This window comes from Pangasianodon hypophthalmus, chromosome 16, assembly GCF_027358585.1.
Source record: "Pangasianodon hypophthalmus isolate fPanHyp1 chromosome 16, fPanHyp1.pri, whole genome shotgun sequence".
Lineage (NCBI taxonomy): Eukaryota > Metazoa > Chordata > Actinopteri > Siluriformes > Pangasiidae > Pangasianodon > Pangasianodon hypophthalmus.
Genome location: NC_069725.1, coordinates 506,433 through 527,500, shown reverse-complemented (window position 1 = coordinate 527,500; position 21,068 = coordinate 506,433). Strand labels below are relative to the sequence as shown.

The 21,068-nt window shown below is 47.1% G+C and overlaps 1 protein-coding gene across 1 annotated transcript in view; it reads right to left on the bottom strand.

Annotated features, from left to right (window-relative positions):
• The window catches only part of atp6ap1a (ATPase H+ transporting accessory protein 1a), a 20,610-nt gene extending 572 nt beyond the window's left edge, over positions 1-20,038 (bottom strand). The window contains exons 1-10 of the mRNA XM_053240959.1: positions 19,881-20,038; positions 19,322-19,448; positions 17,868-17,942; positions 17,161-17,354; positions 6,036-6,076; positions 5,834-5,919; positions 4,557-4,819; positions 4,362-4,412; positions 3,321-3,558; positions 1-1,641 (exon numbers count right to left, since the gene is read on the bottom strand). The exon at positions 1-1,641 is cut by the window's left edge and continues 572 nt beyond it. Of these exons, the coding sequence (XP_053096934.1) occupies positions 1,432-1,641; positions 3,321-3,558; positions 4,362-4,412; positions 4,557-4,819; positions 5,834-5,919; positions 6,036-6,076; positions 17,161-17,354; positions 17,868-17,942; positions 19,322-19,448; positions 19,881-20,005 (1,410 nt within the window). The 5' untranslated portion in view covers positions 20,006-20,038 and the 3' untranslated portion in view covers positions 1-1,431. The remainder of the gene's footprint in view (positions 1,642-3,320; positions 3,559-4,361; positions 4,413-4,556; positions 4,820-5,833; positions 5,920-6,035; positions 6,077-17,160; positions 17,355-17,867; positions 17,943-19,321; positions 19,449-19,880) is intronic.
• Between the last annotated feature and the right edge of the window lie 1,030 nt (positions 20,039-21,068).

Here is a 21,068-nt window from a genome sequence, read left to right as displayed (position 1 = left end):
CAAATAAATAAGTTCTTCTAGCTACTCGACAGCAATAATTTCATCTTATTATATGTACAATTTACTCCAAACAACCTGTTTATATTTCTAAATAAATAAATATCACCATCTCGAGGAAAACGAACACGAATATCTCTGATTCTCAGAGTTTAGAGACGGAGCGTTGATTAATTTACTGACACGGAAGCCTCTGAGTGATGAAATAAAACACCGAGGCTGCGCTTTTCTCCCTTTTCAGTCATTTATGGTGTGTGTGAATTTATTTCAATAACACACGCTGACCTCTAGTGGCAGAACGCGGAATTACCTCTGTGTATCGTTCGTTATTAACTCAGACGCGACACACACATCAGCGGCGTTTCACTCAAACTCCTCCGACACAAACACAGAAAACTGGCAGAAAGAGTTAAAGTGACATTTTATCCCAAAGTGAATGCAGTCAATCAGCTACGGAAGGTTTGATGTGCACTGGAGCTGTGACGCTAATGTCGCTAACGAGTCATGAAAGCTTATAGTCTCCGGTTTAGCGTGACTTATAATGTACAAGCTCCGCCTTCAGACTCCAGGCCACGCCCCCTGCCTGAGTCTGACGCGGGTGCGGAGTGAGGATCTGAGGATCATTTACACACACGTGCTTCGAGCTCCATGCTAAACTGGAGGATTCACACTGCGTTACGTTACTGTTAGACTAAACAAACAAACGTCCGACTCTGAACACGTCCGACTCTGAACACGTCCGACTCTGAACACGTCCGACTCTGAACACGTCCGACTCTGAACACGTCCGACTCTGAACGTCACCGCTGATGACACTGGGGGAAAAAGGGACACGTTCTGAGCAAACCTCATGAGTGTCTCTTCGCTTTAACACACCATTAACATTAAAATAAAATTCATAACACAGAAAGCACACACACACACACACGCGCGCACACACACGCACACGCACGCACACGCGCGCACACGCACACACACAACAGATTTTGTTGAGAGAGAAAAAAAAAGATGGAATGATTTACTCATATTGCACTGACGAAATAAAGACTAAGTCTGTGGAATGGAGGGGGCGGGGCTTGTTACCCAATCTGTGGGACGGCAAGGGGTGGGGCTTATTACTCTATATGTGATGATGAGGGGGCGGGGCTTGTTACTCTATGTGGGACAATGAGGGGGCGGGGCTTGTTACTCTATGCGGGTCAGAGTGGGGCAGGGCTTGTTACTCGGTCTGTAGTACGATGAGGGGGCGGGGCTTGTTACTCGGTCTGTGGGGCGAGGGGGCGGGGCTTGTTACTCTGTCTGTAGTACGATGAGGGGGCGGGGCTTGTTACTCGGTCTATGGGGCGGCGAGGGGTGGGGCTTGTGACTCAGTCTGTGGGGCGAGGGGGCGGGGCTCGTTACTCGGTCTGTAGTACGATGAGGGGGCGGGGCTTGTTACTCGGTCTGTGGGACGGAGATGGCGGGGCCTTTGGGGTCGTCGAAGCGGTCCATGGTGTGCAGCTGCATGATCATGTGCAGGCCGTAGGTGAGGAGCAGAACCATGAGAGCGGAGGTGAGCAGACCCATCCAGATCCCCGGGGTGAAGAACCCGGCGCAGTCGCTGGCGTAGGAGAACTCTCTCCCCGTCACGTTAAAGCCCTGGATCTGCCGCGGAAACAAGGAACTGATGAGGAACAGACTTTACTCATATAAATAAATAAAACAGGACCATAGTGAGATGCTGCAGATCTTCACTGCTTCAACAAACAGCATGTCAACCACGAAACATCACTGAAGCTGTTTATTTCCTCATCAGAGAAAATCCTAATTAATACGCGCTATATTAACTCTCTAAAACACAAGCGACTGTGTTTTAAAGAGGAAATGTACAGAGAAAATAAAAAAGCACTGACAGGTGTTCTAGTCTTTATGTGCCTTCGTTCTGCCTTTTAGAGAAAAGAGGCGGGGCTTAAAGATCCATTCTGGATTTAAACAGAAATCTGAAAGGCATTTAATCCACTGCAGGATAAAATTTACACTCACAGATTTTTCAGAAGTCATTAAAATTATATGATTATTACAAACGTTACACGCTGCACGTTTACAGACGCTACAAAAACGTTTATTTTTGTTTATTTTTGAGTTTACTGGCACTGATACAAGCACTGAGTCTCAGCATCACTTTCAGGAAATAGCAGTAAACATAAACCCAAAAACCCTTTATGACAGTTTTATTGAAGGAGGCTTGGGCTACGCTAATGTTTTAAATCGTGAGTAAACTGATAGACGAAACAAAAACAAAAAAACAAATGAAATAAGAGAAAATGAGAAAATAAAATGAATTAAATCTCGTCATGCACCAAAAGCTGAGACTCAGTAGAAAAATGTAACAAAATCATCAATCATGATATAAATAAATAAATAATTAAACAAACAAAAACAAGCCCTGCGATATCTCTGAAATTTCATAAAAGTCACCTACTCATATATTGCAGCATAATTTATCAAAATGTTGCGCTGCCATATTCTTGATTGATTGAGACTTTTACTATTCACATTAATGAGAATGTTCTTAATAAAATCAAAGATATATATATATATATATATATATATATATATACACACACACACACACACACACACACACACACACACAGTTCTGTGTAAAAGTCTTAGGCACATGTAAAGAAATGCTGTAGAGTAAAGACGCCTTCAAAAATGATTAAATTAAATGTTTCTACATTAAAAAATCCTATAAAGAGCAGTAAACAGTAATAAATGAAATAAAGTCAGTATTTAATGTGACGATCCTTCACTTTAAATAAATAAAGCAGTATCTGAGGTGCAGTGTGTGCAGTTTTATAAGGAAATGAGCTGGAAGTGTTACTGAGCATCTTGCAGAAGCAGCCACAGTTCTTCTGGAGACTTTGACTGTCGACTCGCTTCTTATTTCTGCAGCGAAACCCAGCAGCCTTCATTATGTTTTTATCTGAAAAGTGTCTCTTATGGAATCTGCTGCTTTCTTTACTGACATACAAACATTTTTCTGTAACGTTTCATTTTGTGCTGAAAAACTAATGTTTGGAATCTAAAATGTTTTTGTACTGAATCAATAATGTAGAAGTCAGAAAATAAACATCTATAACAAAGTTTGTAGTAAAAAAAAAAAATAAACAAATAGGGGGCCAAGACTTTTGCACAGTACTACGTGTGTATATATAACATTCATAGATAAATATTTTACTCAAATCCACTCTCGTCAGTTCCGCTGCTTTAGTCTTTTTTTATATAAAGGAGTTGTACTGTAATCCAGTTCGTGTTAAAAACCACGGCCGCCATTTTACCTGGAAGTCGTCGAAGGAGATCCTCCAGTCGTTGGCGTTGTCCTTGGCCGAGCGAGGAGTGAGCTGTGGGTAGCGGAAGCTGCTGACGGAGTGACAGCGGTACGAGAACTCGGCCGGGGCGTAGATTCCGCGGCTGGCGTTAAACGAAGCCGTTTTGCCGTCGTACTCGAGCTGGACCTGATCCATGGTGAACCAGCGGCGTGCTGAAACCTTATAGTGCCTCTGCCTCATCACAAAGCTGCAGAACAGCACGCAGTCGTCCGTTACACAGAGATCAAGATACACAAAATTAAATTTCAAATATTCCACTCTTCTATTCAGAACTATTACTGTTACCATAATTTACACCACACTCCTGCTGAATTCTGGATTCTGATTGGTCAGAAGGTGTTGATTAATTCTCTATAGCAGCAGCTCTGACAGTAGCGCAGGTTTATATTAATGCGCTCGTTCTGATACGTTATCGTTTCCATAGTAACAGCTCATTCACAGGGACGTGCTCCAAATAAACAATTTAAATAGTAAAATGTGTGTAATTGATAAAATGATACAGTGAAGTTTTCTGTAAGGAGAAATGAGTTTATTTAATATGTATGGAAGGAGTCTCCAGTGTCAGCGCTTTGTAACAGTCAGAGGTAAAGCTGTAACTGTAAGTTTTCCGACGTCTTCAGGACAGAGGAGTTTACGCTTCTTTGCGGTTTCTCACTAACATGCGGAACAAGCTGCGATTTTATTCTCTTATTAACTTGAAGAGAGAGAATAAAGAGACGCTGGTGAGGGAACGAGTGTTTATAGCTGCTCTAACGTAAGCGACAACAGGAACTCACTCATTCTAAATGTTAAAACAGTATGACCGTTGTCAAGTTGCTGTGGTGTAAGAGAAATAAAACACTTGGGGACGTGCTGTTATAGGAAACTAATCAACTTCAGGGTGATGACAGTAACTTGTTTAGTATTTGCATGAAATTCTCAGTATCAGTGCGTGCGTAGTGTGTGTATCGAGGGTGCCATTTCTTTTGAGAATGTTCAATCGGTACTTACACGAGTTTGAAAGAGCGGTAGTTTAATACGTGTTCGTAGTGGAGGACGAGCCTGTACACAAAACAAGCACATGAATTGGATCAGAGTTGAAATTTTATCACATCACATCACATCGGTGTGTAAAAATGTATTTCCTGATTTGCTGAACAAAAGTTTATCGACTCTGTGACATCACTTCCTGTTTTGGGAGCTCACCTGGAGTGTGTGGCGTTACAGGACGATCCTTCTAGTTTAGGAGAAACGCCCTCGCCGAAGGTCTTAGGGCTGAGGTTGTGTCTCTCCCACTTCCCCGAGCGATACTCACTCACGGTCAGGTTCTTGGCCCACAGCAGGATGCAGGTAGAACCGCGTTCTTTAAACTCCACGGGTGCGTACGGAGCGGGAGAACCCTCACGCCGGTACTGCAGCAGAGAGCGTGCTCCGACAGAACGCACCTCCGGAAACGACTCCTCTATCACCTGACGCGGGAACGAGGGAATATTTCACTCTGTGCTCAGTACACGCTCTTTACACGATTATTAAACTCTTTAAAACTCTGAATAAACGAAAAAATATTTAAATTAGGGACCGAGTGTGAAAGCTGAAAACTGAATTACCAGATTTCTTTAATGACATTCGCTATTTAAAACAATAAAGTAAATAAATAAATAAAGGAATAAATAGATTATAATAAAATATTTTACAATAAATGCTAATCTAAATATTAAAAAAAAGTGAATTAAATCTAGTGATGAAGAAAAAAAACAAACTCGGGACACTGAAAAGTTGAAAACTGAAAAACCAGATTTCCTTAATAACATTTGCTATTTAAAATAAATAAATAAATAAATAAGATTATAATAAAAAACATTTTACAATAATAATGCTAATCTAAATATTAATTAAATTGTAAATTCAACTTAATAATATAAAGCAGTTACATTATTATAAAATAATTTTTAACTTTTTAATAATTTCAAACCAGATTTCTTTAATGATATTTGCTATTTAAAATAATAAATAAATAAATAAATAAATGATATTTATAATAAATGATAAATAAAATACATATATTTTTTACAATAATAATACTAATCTGAATATTAATTAATTAATTTGTAGTAATAATATAAAGTAGATTCATTATTATAAAATAATTCTTAATGTTCTATACTAAACAAGTAAATAAATATATTTTTAAAATCTATTATTTATTCGTTATTTTTAATGGCAAGGCGTCCACACACACAAAGATGAAATTACTCAGGATTTTTTATTCATAAACTATTATTCATAAATATATAAAATAAATAAAGTGCAGGTTTAATCACTGTTAAATTTAATGCACTGTGAATAAAAATTTAAAAAAAAAACAAAAAAAAAACACTTTAAATACTAGTTTAACGCTGTTATATTCTCTTCTCGTTTTCTTACTGAGCCTGTGTGTGAGATGTTTGGAGATGTTCAGGAAAAGGTCCATCACTCGTTCTTACCCGTGAGGGACGGAGAGCGGTGTAGATGGCTGTGTAAGGGACAGACTGACTTCCCATAATTCTCAGCACCTGACCAATCACCTCGTCTGAAACACGCATATCAAATAAAGAGTTTGTACATTTCACTCCTCATTAAAGTGTGTGTGTGTGTGTGTGTGTGTGTGTGTGTGTATGTGTGTGTGTATGTGCGAGAGACACTCACCATTACCACTGAGGACCTCTTTAACAGACATCATATCAGCCCTGAGAGAGAGAGAGAGAGAGAGAGAGAGATTGTTGTTATGGGTAATCTTGGAGATCTTATGTGTATAGTGTGTATTAAAGTGTGGAGTGTGTAGTATAGCGTGTAGTATAGCGTGTAGTATAGTGTGCAATATAATGTGCTGTATAATGTCCAGTATACTGTGGAGTGGAGTGTGCGGTAGAGTGTGCGGTGCAGTGGAGTGTGCAGTGGAGTGTGCAGTGGAGTGTGCAGTGGAGTGTGCAGTGGAGTGGAGAGTGCAGTGGAGTGGAGAGTGCAGTGGAGTGGAGAGTGGAGTGGAGTGTGCGGTGGAGTGTGGAGTGTGCGGTGGAGTGGAGAGTGCGGTGGAGTGGAGAGTGCGGTGGAGTGGAGAGTGGAGTGGAGTGTGCGGTGGAGAGTGGAGTGGAGTGGAGTGTGCGGTGGAGTGGAGTGTGCGGTGGAGTGGAGAGTGCGGTGGAGTGGAGTGTGCGGTGGAGTGGAGAGTGGAGTGGAGTGTGGAGTGGAGTGGAGTGTGCGGTGGAGTGGAGTGTGCGGTGGAGTGTGGAGTGGAGTGGAGTGTGCGGTGGAGTGGAGTGTGCGGTGGAGTGTGGAGTGGAGTGGAGTGTGCGGTGGAGTGGAGAGTGGAGTGGAGTGGAGTGTGCGGTGGAGTGGAGTGGAGTGTGCGGTGGAGTGTGGAGTGGAGTGGAGTGTGCGGTGGAGTGTGGAGTGGAGTGTGCGGTGGAGTGTGGAGTGGAGTGGAGTGTGCGGTGGAGAGTGCAGTGGAGTGGAGTGTGCGGTGGAGTGTGGAGTGTGCGGTGGAGTGGAGAGTGGAGTGGAGTGCGCGGTGGGGTGGAGTGCGCGGTGGGGTGGAGTGCGCAGTAGAGTGCGCGGTGGAGTGGAGTGCGCGGTGGAGTGGAGTGTGCGGTAGAGTGCGCGGTGCGGTGGAGTGGAGTGTGGAGTGGAGTGTGCGGTGGAGTGGAGTGTGCGGTGGAGTGGAGTGGAGTGTGCGGTGGAGTGTGGAGTGTGCGGTGGAGTGGAGTGTGCGGTAGAGTGCGCGGTGCGGTGGAGTGGAGTGTGGAGTGGAGTGTGCGGTGGAGTGGAGTGTGCGGTGGAGTGGAGTGGAGTGTGCGGTGGAGTGTGGAGTGTGCGGTGGAGTGGAGTGGAGTGTGCGGTGGAGTGGAGTGTGCGGTGGAGTGTGGAGTGGAGTGGAGTGTGCGGTGGAGTGTGGAGTGGAGTGGAGTGTGCGGTGGAGAGTGCAGTGGAGTGGAGTGTGCGGTAGAGTGTGGAGTGTGCGGTGGAGTGGAGAGTGGAGTGGAGTGTGCGGTGGAGAGTGGAGTGGAGTGGAGTGTGCGGTGGAGTGGAGTGGAGTGTGCGGTGGAGTGTGGAGTGGAGTGGAGTGTGCGGTGGAGAGTGGAGTGGAGTGGAGTGTGCGGTGGAGTGTGGAGTGTGCGGTGGAGTGGAGTGCGCGGTGGAGTGGAGTGCGCGGTAGAGTGTGGAGTGGAGTGGAGTGTGCGGTGGAGTGGAGTGTGCGGTGGAGTGCGCGGTGGAGTGCGCAGTAGAGTGCGCGGTGGAGTGGAGTGCGCGGTGGAGTGGAGTGTGCGGTAGAGTGTGCGGTGCGGTGGAGTGGAGTGTGCTGTGGAGTGGAGTGTGCTGTGGAGTGTGAAGTGGAGTGTGCAGTGGAGTGTGCAGTGGAGTGGAGTGCGCGGTGGAGTGGAGTGCGCGGTGGAGTGGAGTGTGGAGTGGAGTGGAGTGTGCGGTGGAGTGGAGTGTGGAGTGTGGAGTGTGCGGTGGAGTGTGGAGTGTGCGGTGGAGTGGAGTGTGCGGTGGAGTGGAGTGTGCGGTGGAGTGTGCGGTGGAGTGGAGTGGAGTGTGGAGTGGAGTGGAGTGTGCGGTGGAGTGGAGTGTGGAGTGGAGTGTGGAGTGTGCGGTGGAGTGTGCGGTGGAGTGTGCGGTGGAGTGGAGTGTGGAGTGGAGTGTGGAGTGTGGAGTGGAGTGTGGAGTGGAGTGTGGAGTGTGGAGTGTGGAGTGGAGTGTGGAGTGTGGAGTGGACGGTGGAGTGTGCGGTGGAGTGTGCTGTGGAGTGTGCGGTGGAGTGTGCGGTGGAGTGTGGAGTGGAGTGTGGAGTGGAGTGTGGAGTGGAGTGTGGAGTGGAGTGTGCGGTGGAGTGGAGTGTGGAGTGTGGAGTGGAGTGGAGTGTGCGGTGGAGTGGAGTGTGGAGTGGAGTGGAGTGGAGTGTGCGGTGGAGTGGAGTGTGGAGTGTGCGGTGGAGTGTGGAGTGTGCGGTGGAGTGGAGTGTGCGGTGGAGTGGAGTGTGGAGTGGAGTGTGGAGTGGAGTGGAGTGTGCGGTGGAGTGGAGTGGAGTGTGGAGTGGAGTGTGGAGTGGAGTGTGGAGTGTGGAGTGTGCGGTGGAGTGGAGTGTGGAGTGGAGTGGACGGTGGAGTGTACGGTGGAGTGTGCGGTGGAGTGGAGTGTGGAGTGTGCGGTGGAGTGTACGGTGGAGTGTGCGATGGAGTGGAGTGTGGAGTGTGCGGTGGAGTGTACGGTGGAGTGTGCGGTGGAGTGGAGTGTGGAGTGTGCGGTGGAGTGTACGGTGGAGTGTGCGGTGGAGTGGAGTGTGGAGTGTGCGGTGGAGTGGAGTGTGCGGTGGAGTGTGCGGTGGAGTGGAGTGTGGAGTGGAGTGGAGTGGAGTGTGGAGTGGAGTGTGCGGTGGAGTGGAGTGTGAAGTGGAGTGTGGAGTGGAGTGTGGAGTGTGCGGTGGAGTGTGCGGTGGAGTGTGCGGTGGAGTGGAGTGTGAAGTGGAGTGTGAAGTGGAGTGTGGAGTGGAGTGTGCGGTGGAGTGTGCGGTGGAGTGTGCAGTGGAGTGTGGAGTGGAGTGTGGAGTGTGGAGTGTGGAGTGGAGTGTGGAGTGTGGAGTGTGGAGTGGAGTGTGGAGTGTGGAGTGGACGGTGGAGTGTGCGGTGGAGTGTACGGTGGAGTGTCCGGTGGAGTGTACGGTGGAGTGTGCGGTGGAGTGTACGGTGGAGTGTCCGGTGGAGTGTACGGTGGAGTGTACGGTGGAGTGGAGTGTGGAGTGGAGTGTGGAGTGGAGTGTGGAGTGGAGTGGAGTGTGGAGTGGAGTGTGGAGTGGAGTGTGCGGTGGAGTGGAGTGTGGAGTGTGGAGTGGAGTGGAGTGTGCGGTGGAGTGGAGTGTGGAGTGGAGTGGAGTGTGCGGTGGAGTGGAGTGTGGAGTGTGGAGTGTGCGGTGGAGTGTGGAGTGTGCGGTGGAGTGGAGTGTGCGGTGGAGTGGAGTGTGCGGTGGAGTGGAGTGTGCGGTGGAGTGTGGAGTGGAGTGGAGTGTGCGGTGGAGTGGAGTGGAGTGTGGAGTGGAGTGTGGAGTGGAGTGGAGTGTGGAGTGTGGAGTGTGCGGTGGAGTGGAGTGTGGAGTGGAGTGGACGGTGGAGTGTACGGTGGAGTGTGCGGTGGAGTGGAGTGTGGAGTGTGCGGTGGAGTGTACGGTGGAGTGTGCGGTGGAGTGGAGTGTGGAGTGTGCGGTGGAGTGTACGGTGGAGTGTGCGGTGGAGTGGAGTGTGGAGTGTGCGGTGGAGTGTACGGTGGAGTGTGCGGTGGAGTGGAGTGTGGAGTGTGCGGTGGAGTGTACGGTGGAGTGTGCGGTGGAGTGGAGTGTGGAGTGTGCGGTGGAGTGCGCGGTGGAGTGGAGTGTGGAGTGTGCGGTGGAGTGTGCGGTGGAGTGGAGTGTGGAGTGTGCTGTGGAGTGTACGGTGGAGTGTACGGTGGAGTGTGCGGTGGAGTGGAGTGTGGAGTGTACGGTGGGGTGGAGTGTGGAGTGGAGTGTGCGGTGGAGTGTGCGGTGGAGTGGAGTGTGGAGTGGAGTGTGGAGTGTGCGGTGGAGTGGAGTGTGGAGTGGAGTGGAGTGTGCGGTGGAGTGTGCGGTGGAGTGGAGTGCGCGGTGGAGTGGAGTGCGCGGTGGAGTGGAGTGTGGAGTGGAGTGTGGAGTATACTGTGGAGTGTGTTCCAAGTTTCAAGTGTAGTTTATTTATATAGCACCATTTACAACAGCAGCAGCTGATCAATGCGCTTTACAGCATCAAATAAAATAAGTAGTAAATAAAACATAAAAACTAAATTACATCAACGACTCTATTTTAAAATATAACAAAATATAAGAAACAGAACCAGGATAAGGGACACTGAAAGCGATGGAGAAGTAATGTGCTTTGAGTAGAGATTAAAAACCTGTGAAGTAGAGCAGATCTAACATGAACTGTAAGCTCTTCCAGAGTTTAGGGCCTACAACAGCAACGTTCCCCCCTTTTCTTTAGTTTAACTCTAGGAACAGTGAGCAACCTAAGACTCCCTGATCTAAGAGCTCGAGCAGGGTTACGTAAGGAAAGCAGTTCAGATAAATATGAGGGTAAGTTGTTTAAAGACTTAAAAACGTAGGAACATTAAGAGTCTTGCTGATGCATTTTGGACCAACTGGAGACGGGCCAGGGCAGCGGCATTCATTCCACCATACAGTGAGTTACAGTAATCTAAGTGTGATGAAATAAAAACATGAATTACTCTCTCAGTCCTGAAAAGAGAGGAAAGGCTTGATTTTAGAGAGAAGACGGAGATGGAAGAAACAGGATTTAACCACTAGGGTTTTGGCTCGGGATGTAACAAAGTGATTACTGAGATATTTTAAGGGAAAGCCACTAGGGGGACCAAAAAAAATAATTTGAGTTTTCTTTTCATTAAGGTTGAGAAAATTTGATGACATCCAGATTTTAATATCCTTCATACAAGCCAACAAAGTTTCAAAAGTTTTACAATCAGAGCGTTTAAGTGGCAAATAAATCTGGGTATCATCAGCGTAGCAGTGAAACGAAACACCATGTTTCCTAAGAGTGGAGTGGGTGGAGTGTGTGGAGTGGAGTGGGTGGAGTGTGTGGAGTGGAGTGGGTGGAGTGTGTGGAGTGGAGTGTGTGGAGTGGAGTGAGTGGAGTGGAGTGTGTGGAGTGGAGTGAGTGGAGTGTGTGGAGTGGAGTGAGTGGAGTGGAGTGAGTGGAGTGGAGTGAGTGGAGTGGAGTGTGTGGAGTGGAGTGAGTGGAGTGTGTGGAGTGTGTGGAGTGGAGTGAGTGGAGTGAGTGGAGTGTGTGGAGTGTGTGGAGTGTGTGGAGTGGAGTGGAGTGTGTGGAGTGGAGTGTGTGGAGTGTGTGGAGTGGAGTGTGTGGAGTGAGTGGAGTGGAGTGTGTGGAGTGGAGTGTGTGGAGTGGAGTGAGTGGAGTGGAGTGAGTGGAGTGGAGTGAGTGGAGTGTGTGGAGTGGAGTGAGTGGAGTGGAGTGGAGTGGAGTGAGTGGAGTGGAGTGTGTGGAGTGGAGTGTGTGGAGTGGAGTGAGTGGAGTGTGTGGAGTGGAGTGGAGTGTGTGGAGTGGAGTGAGTGGAGTGGAGTGAGTGGAGTGGAGTGAGTGGAGTGTGTGGAGTGGAGTGGAGTGTGTGGAGTGGAGTGTGTGGAGTGGAGTGGAGTGTGTGGAGTGTGTGGAGTAGTGTGTGTTGAGTGGAGTGAGTGGAGTGGAGTGTGTGGAGTGGAGTGAGTGGAGTGTGTGGAGTGGAGTGTGTGGAGTGGAGTGGAGTGTGTGGAGTGGAGTGTGTGGAGTGGAGTGTGTGGAGTGGAGTGTGTGGAGTGTGTGGAGTGAGTGGAGTGTGTGGAGTGAGTGGAGTGGAGTGTGTGGAGTGTGTGGAGTGGAGTGTGTGGAGTGGAGTGTGTGGAGTGTGTGGAGTGGAGTGTGTGGAGTGTGTGGAGTGGAGTGTGTGGAGTGTGTGGAGTGGAGTGAGTGGAGTGGAGTGAGTGGAGTGAGTGGAGTGAGTGGAGTGGAGTGTGTGGAGTGGAGTGTGTGGAGTGGAGTGAGTGGAGTGTGTGGAGTGGAGTGGGTGGAGTGGGTGGAGTGGAGTGAGTGGAGTGGAGTGAGTGGAGTGAGTGGAGTGGAGTGTGTGGAGTGGAGTGTGTGGAGTGTGTGGAGTGGAGTGTGTGGAGTGGAGTGTGTGGAGTGTGTGGAGTGGAGTGGGTGGAGTGTGTGGAGTGGAGTGGGTGGAGTGTGTGGAGTGGAGTGTGTGGAGTGGAGTGAGTGGAGTGGAGTGTGTGGAGTGGAGTGTGTGGAGTGGAGTGAGTGGAGTGAGTGGAGTGAGTGGAGTGGAGTGTGTGGAGTGGAGTGAGTGGAGTGGAGTGTGTGGAGTGTGTGGAGTGGAGTGTGTGGAGTGTGTGGAGTGGAGTGTGTGGAGTGGAGTGGGTGGAGTGAGTGGAGTGGAGTGAGTGGAGTGGGTGGAGTGGAGTGTGTGGAGTGGAGTGTGTGGAGTGGAGTGTGTGGAGTGGAGTGGGTGGAGTGTGTGGAGTGGAGTGTGTGGAGTGGAGTGAGTGGAGTGGAGTGAGTGGAGTGGAGTGAGTGGAGTGGGTGGAGTGGAGTGTGTGGAGTGGAGTGTGTGGAGTGGAGTGAGTGGAGTGAGTGGAGTGAGTGGAGTGTGTGGAGTGGAGTGTGTGGAGTGGAGTGTGTGGAGTGGAGTGAGTGGAGTGAGTGGAGTGGAGTGTGTGGAGTGGAGTGAGTGGAGTGGAGTGAGTGGAGTGGAGTGTGTGGAGTGGAGTGTGTGGAGTGGAGTGTGTGGAGTGGAGTGAGTGGAGTGAGTGGAGTGGAGTGTGTGGAGTGGAGTGAGTGGAGTGGAGTGTGTGGAGTGTGTGGAGTGGAGTGTGTGGAGTGTGTGGAGTGGAGTGTGTGGAGTGGAGTGTGTGGAGTGGAGTGAGTGGAGTGGAGTGTGTGGAGTGGAGTGAGTGGAGTGGAGTGTGTGGAGTGTGTGGAGTGTGTGGAGTGGAGTGTGTGGAGTGGAGTGGGTGGAGTGAGTGGAGTGGAGTGAGTGGAGTGGGTGGAGTGGAGTGTGTGGAGTGGAGTGGGTGGAGTGTGTGGAGTGGAGTGTGTGGAGTGGAGTGAGTGGAGTGGAGTGTGTGGAGTGGAGTGTGTGGAGTGGGTGGAGTGGAGTGTGTGGAGTGGAGTGTGTGGAGTGGAGTGAGTGGAGTGAGTGGAGTGAGTGGAGTGGAGTGTGTGGAGTGGAGTGAGTGGAGTGGAGTGTGTGGAGTGTGTGGAGTGGAGTGTGTGGAGTGTGTGGAGTGGAGTGTGTGGAGTGGAGTGGGTGGAGTGAGTGGAGTGGAGTGAGTGGAGTGGGTGGAGTGGAGTGTGTGGAGTGGAGTGTGTGGAGTGGAGTGGGTGGAGTGTGTGGAGTGGAGTGTGTGGAGTGGAGTGAGTGGAGTGGAGTGAGTGGAGTGGAGTGAGTGGAGTGGGTGGAGTGGAGTGTGTGGAGTGTGTGGAGTGGAGTGAGTGGAGTGAGTGGAGTGAGTGGAGTGTGTGGAGTGGAGTGTGTGGAGTGGAGTGTGTGGAGTGGAGTGTGTGGAGTGGAGTGAGTGGAGTGAGTGGAGTGAGTGGAGTGGAGTGTGTGGAGTGGAGTGTGTGGAGTGGAGTGAGTGGAGTGAGTGGAGTGGAGTGGAGTGTGTGGAGTGGAGTGAGTGGAGTGAGTGGAGTGAGTGGAGTGTGTGGAGTGTGTGGAGTGGAGTGTGTGGAGTGGAGTGTGTGGAGTGGAGTGTGTGGAGTGAGTGGAGTGAGTGGAGTGGAGTGGAGTGTGTGGAGTGGAGTGGAGTGGAGTGAGTGGAGTGAGTGGAGTGTGTGGAGTGGAGTGTGTGGAGTGGAGTGTGTGGAGTGGAGTGAGTGGAGTGAGTGGAGTGAGTGGAGTGAGTGGAGTGGAGTGGAGTGAGTGGAGTGAGTGGAGTGGAGTGTGTGGAGTGGAGTGAGTGGAGTGTGTGGAGTGGAGTGAGTGGAGTGTGTGGAGTGGAGTGAGTGGAGTGTGTGGAGTGGAGTGAGTGGAGTGTGTGGAGTGGAGTGAGTGGAGTGTGTAATAAAGTGCATAGTGCATAGTAAAGTGTGATGTACAGTGTGCAGTAAAGTGTGGAGTATAGTCTGTGGAGTTTAGTGTGGAGTAAAGTGTAGTATATTCTGTTCTAGAGCGCGGAGTACGGTTTGTGATTATACGGAGAGGAGTATAGATACGGCGATTATACGGAGAGGTGTATAGATACGGCGATTATACGGAGAGGAGTATAGATACGGCGATTATACGGAGAGGAGTATAGATACGGTGATTATACGGAGAGGAGTATAGATACGGTGATTATACGGAGAGGAGTATAGATGCGGCGATTATACGGAGAGGTGTATAGATACGGCGATTATACGGAGAGGAGTATAGATACGGCGATTATACGGAGAGGAGTATAGATACGGTGATTATACGGAGAGGAGTATAGATACGGTGATTATACGGAGAGGAGTATAGATGCGGCGATTATACGGAGAGGTGTATAGATACGGCGATCATACGGAGAGGAGTATAGATACGGCGATTATACGGAGAGGAGTATAGATACGGCGATTATACGGAGAGGAGTATAGATACGGCGATTATACGGAGAGGAGTATAGATACGGCGATTATACGGAGAGGAGTATAGATACGGCGATTATACGGAGAGGAGTATAGATACGGCGATTATACGGAGAGGAGTATAGATACGGCGATTATACGGAGAGGTGTATAGATACGGCGATTATACGGAGAGGAGGATAGATACGGCGATTATACGGAGAGGTGTATAGATACGGCGATTATACGGAGAGGTGTATAGATACGGCGATTATACGGAGAGGAGTATAGATACGGCGATTATACGGAGAGGTGTATAGATACGGCGATTATACGGAGAGGAGTATAGATACGGCGATTATACGGAGAGGTGTATAGATACGGCGATTATACGGAGAGGAGTATAGATACGGCGATTATACGGAGAGGAGGATAGATACGGCGATTATACGGAGAGGTGTATAGATACGGCGATTATACAGAGAGGAGTATAGATACGGCGATTATACGGAGAGGTGTATAGATACGGCGATTATACAGAGAGGTGTATAGATACGGCGATTATACGGAGAGGAGTATAGATACGGCGATTATACGGAGAGGAGTATAGATACGGCGATTATACGGAGAGGTGTATAGATACGGCGATTATACGGAGAGGAGGATAGATACGGCGATTATACGGAGAGGTGTATAGATACGGCGATTATACAGAGAGGAGTATAGATACGGCGATTATACGGAGAGGAGGATAGATACGGCGATTATACGGAGAGGAGGATAGATACGGCGATTATACGGAGAGGAGTATAGATACGGCGATTATACGGAGAGGAGTATAGATACGGCGATTATACAGAGAGGTGTATAGATACGGCGATTATACGGAGAGGAGTATAGATACGGCGATTATACGGAGAGGAGTATAGATACGGCGATTATACAGAGAGGAGTATAGATACGGCGATTATACGGAGAGGAGTATAGATGCGGCGATTATACGGAGAGGAGTATAGATGCGGCGATTATACGGAGAGGAGTATAGATGCGGCGATTATACGGAGAGGAGTATAGATACGGCGATTATACGGAGAGGAGTATAGATACGGCGATTATACGGAGAGGAGTATAGATACGGCGATTATACGGAGAGGAGTATAGATACGGCGATTATACGGAGAGGTGTATAGATACGGCGATTATACGGAGAGGAGTATAGATACGGCGATTATACGGAGAGGAGTATAGATACGGCGATTATACGGAGAGGTGTATAGATACGGCGATTATACGGAGAGGAGTATAGATACGGCGATTATACGGAGAGGAGTATAGATACGGTGATTATACGGAGAGGTGTATAGATACGGTGATTATAAGGAGAGGTGTATAGATACGGTGATTATACGGAGAGGAGTATAGATACGGTGATTATACGGAGAGGAGTATAGATACGGCGATTATACGGAGAGGTGTATAGATACGGCGATTATACGGAGAGGTGTATAGATACGGCGATTATACGGAGAGGAGTATAGATACGGCGATTATACGGAGAGGAGTATAGATACGGCGATTATACGGAGAGGTGTATAGATACGGTGATTATAAGGAGAGGAGTATAGATACGGCGATTATACGGAGAGGAGTATAGATACGGCGATTATACGGAGAGGTGTATAGATACGGCGATTATACGGAGAGGAGTATAGATACGGTGATTATACGGAGAGGAGTACAGATACGGCGATTATACGGAGAGGAGTATAGATACGGCGATTATACGGAGAGGTGTATAGATACGGCGATTATACGGAGAGGAGTATAGATACGGCGATTATACGGAGAGGTGTATAGATACGGCGATTATACGGAGAGGAGTATAGATACGGCGATTATACGGAGAGGAGTATAGATACGGCGATTATACGGAGAGGAGTATAGGTACGGCGATTATACGGAGAGGAGTATAGATACGGCGATTATACGGAGAGGTGTATAGATACGGCGATTATACGGAGAGGAGTATAGATACGGCGATTATACGGAGAGGAGTATAGATACGGTGATTATACGGAGAGGTGTATAGATACGGTGATTATAAGGCGAGGTGTATAGATACGGCGATTATAAGGCGAGGTGTATAGATACGGCGATTATAAGGCGAGGTGTATAGATACGGTGATTATAAGGAGAGGTGTATAGATACGGCGATTATACGGAGAGGAGTATAGATACGGCGATTATACGGAGAGGTGTATAGATACGGCGATTATACGGAGAGGTGTATAGATACGGTGATTATACGGAGAGGTGTATAGATACGGCGATTATACGGAGAGGAGTATAGATACGGCGATTATACGGAGAGGTGTATAGATGCGGCGATTATACGGAGAGGAGTATAGATACGGCGATTATACGGAGAGGAGTATAGATACGGCGATTATACGGAGAGGTGTATAGATACGGCGATTATACGGAGAGGAGTATAGATACGGTGATTATACGGAGAGGAGTATAGATACGGCGATTATACGGAGAGGAGTATAGATACGGCGATTATACGGAGAGGAGTATAGATACGGTGATTATACGGAGAGGAGTATAGATACGGCGATTATACGGAGAGGAGTATAGATACGGCGATTATACGGAGAGGTGTTCACCCAGAGGAGCTGTAGGGAAGGCTGAAGACGAGCAGAGCGGGGAGAGAGGCATTGAGGCGGAGCTGGGCCAGCGTGTCCGGGTCCATGTAGAGCGGCGCCGTGTTCAGCTCGTCCTGCAGCAGCGTGGGGAGAGAGGCGCTGGCCGAGGACGACACCGACGGCAGGAGCAGAGACGAGGAGGACTGCAGCGTCGTCTAGAAAACACACACACACACACACACACACACACACACACACACACACAGTAGAGCAACAATCTCAGGGCTTTAATCCCTAACGATGGGATTCTTCACTAACGAGCTCAAATCTAACACAGAACCCCAGGAACGGCTAGTTCAGTCTCACAACGCGGGGAAGTTCAGGGGGGCCAATACTTACGCAAAACCACGAACTGGAAACATTTATCGGTGATGAATTGCAGTGTGTTCACGTGTTGTTTATTATTATTTATTTACTTTAATTTACGTTTAACACGTTTAAGACGAGCTGCTGCTGTGTCATCAGTTACTATACTGATCTTTTGGTCTGTTACCTAAAGTGTGTTTTATACTCCTGAATTAGACTGTAGCTCAGGAGGAAGAAGGGTAAGAGTGTGTGTGTGTGTGTGCGTGCGTGTGTGTGTGTGTGTGTGCGTGCGTGTGTGTGTGTGTGTGTGTGTGTGTGTGTGAGTGTGTGTAAGGAAAAACATGACACAGGTCATTACTCACCTCTAGATTGGGAAAGGCGCTGCCCTGTTTGTTGCCAAACACGCCGGCGTACTTGGTGAAGTCATCAACACTCAACTGAGAAAGAAAGAAATATACTATTATCTAATCTCATCTAATCTAATCTCATCTAATCTCGTCTAATCTCATCTCATCTAATCTAATCTCATCTAATCTCATCTCATCTCATCTCATCTCATCTCATCTAATCTCATCTAATCTAATCTCATCTAATCTCATCTCATCTCATCTCGTCTCATCTCATCTCATCTCATCTAATCTCATCTAATCTAATCTCGTCTCATCTCATCTCATCTCATCTAATCTGTAATATCAGTATCTGTCACTTTAAACTGCAATGTGTTCAAAATTAATTAATAATTCATAATTTATAAAAAAATTATTTCATAATTTGCGCTGCATTCTTCCAACAACAGCATTTTATTTATAACTGTTTATTGCTCCGCCCACTTGTTTACTCCACAATCATCATACAAACATCCTCCTGTTGTGGAAATAATCCTCTCCTCGCTTCTCAGATCCAGAACCTTCCTCTCTACTCAGAGTCCTCTGAGAGTGTTTTAGGAAATTAAAGACTTCTGCGGGATTTCCATCGATTTCCGGGTCACGAGCTGAAGGACGCAGGATCGAGGAATGAAGGAGGAATCAGCTGGAGCTTCAGGAATCACCTCAGACCTCCGGCAGACTGACGTGTGAATGTAGAACTCGCTCTTCACACTCAAGTGACACAAACCTCACGAGCATGAGCTCTGACTTTCCACTGTAATTTACACTAAACCCTGGAATCTGGTGATGAGCCGAGCCTGACTCTCTCTCTCTCTCTCTCTCTCTCTCTCTCCTTTATCTCTATCTCCTTTATCTCTCTCTCTCTGTACACACACTCACTCACTCACTCACTCTCTCTCTCTCTCTCTCTCTCTCTCTCTCCTTTATCTCTATCTCTCTGTACACACACTCACTCACTCTCTCTCTCTCTCTCTCTCTCTCTCTGTGTACACACACTCACACTCTCTCTCGCTCTCTCTCTCTCAGCTTTATCTCTCTCTCTCTCTCTCTGTCTGTCTGTGTGTGTACACACACTCACACTCTCTCTCTCTCTCTCAGCTTTCTCTCTCTCTCAGCTTTCTCTCTCTCTCAGCTTTCTCTCTCTCTCAGCTTTCTCTCTCTCTCAGCTTTATCTCTCTCTCTCTCCCTGTGGAAACATTTAAAAGTATATTGAGAAATAACTTTTGTAAATGGATTTGGATAATGAAGTGAAAATAATGCAAATAACTTATATGAAAGAAAAATAGTTTTAATAAAGTATTGTTAAAAATAAAAAAAAACTCTCTCTCTCTTGTTCTATCTCTCTCTCTCCATCATTCTCTCTCTCTCTCTCTCTCTCTCTCTCGTCTCAGCAGCTGTACGTGTGAGTGGGAGATGACTACACCACAGACCTTGTCCTGGAAGAAGAGCAGGACGTTGTGAGGTGCGGAGCTGAACGCTGAGCTCAGGCAGGACTGGAGCTCGCTCGCTGATACGGTGTGACCTGCAGCCGGGTCGCTCCGGGGCGGCAACGAAAACCTGGAGGGAAAACAAATCATGTTACAGTCACATCTGACATGATAATGCTAACATTAAGCTAATATATATATGTAGTAAAATAGAGTGGTAGAGTTATAAAACTAATAAGAATATCGTGAAACCGTGATATTTTTCCCACCGCGATATTAAACCGTATCGGATGAGCAGAGACGCTGCAGCACTGGACAGCGACTACAGACTACAGACTACAGACACACTGCAGCACCGATTACTGACTACAAACTCACTTTAATTATGAAAAGTGAGATATTTAGTGCTCATGGAGGAAACTGTGAGGTAAAAACAGTATAAAAAGCGCCGTTAAATGCGCACAGAGCTACATGTCGAGCTACCTGAGCTAACTGCTGAGCTAGCTTAGCGCTAATCTGCAAACACGACTAATATTTCACCTGAGCTAAAGTAATAATTTACCCATTACTGGTCCACAGCAGCAGAGGAACCTGTTCTGTACATTTTCCAACCGCGAAAACACCGAGCAGAACCGCCACTAGCATCACCACAGCGGCGCGGACAGCGGGCATCCTCACAGCCGCCATCTTCAGCTTCTCCACCGGCTCTCAGTGACGTCACCCCCCGCGTGCCACTGTCACCATCAACTTATAAATATTTGCATCCCCGGATATCCGGTCACTTCTGTTTGGTCGGACGTTGGCGTCAATAATAATAAATAAACGTATATAATAATATATTTTTGCTTTTTCTTTATAAGGTGTATGAAGAAAACTATAAGAATTATATTTTCGAAAGATCTTAACTTTTTAAAAAAAAAAAAAAAAAAAAAGTTGCCTAATATTTAAAAAAAATAAATCGCCGATTTAATCATTCTACATCACCTCCATTCAGTGAAATGCAAATATATTAGCATTTGGTATTATTCAAATATTACTTTTAGATTTAGAAACTCCACTTGAACCTTAAACACGGTGTATTATCGGTCTGAATTTGAATCAGGCGAACGCGGCAGTCCCCAAAGGGTCCTAAGGGTACATTCTGTGCAACGGTGCACAATATAACACTACAGACCACGTGACCATCAGCCCCGCTGAGCTTACAGTGTACTAACGTCATGAGTTAGCTTTTCTATCAGAAATATTTGTACATAAACACAACTCAGAAATTATAATTTTATGAGCCACAGAGATCATTTTACAAACCTGTAACAAATTCAGCAAGCAAAAACAGTCACTATAAAGTTCTAATGCTAATAATAATCTGGTGCTGATGTGCCAGAATATTAAATATTTCTTTATTTAAGAAATATTTAATCTGATATATCTGATATGCACAATTCTGTCATAGTGTTATGACTTTTTTTAATTGAAATATTACAACTTTATTCTGAAGATCGTGTATTTTTATTTTCTTAAGCAGTGTCCGTAAAACGCCGCTGTAGTTGTGTAACCTGTAATGATGATCATCACATATTTTAATCTAATTATTATTATTATTATTATTATTATTATTATTTTGTAATATGAACATTGCAGAGACTTAAATCAGAATAGTAGTTTTTAATTTGAGGATTTTATCCATGACCTTTTGGGACATTTGTGATTTTTATGAATCGCAAATCCTAATCTCATCATGCTGTTTTTTGCA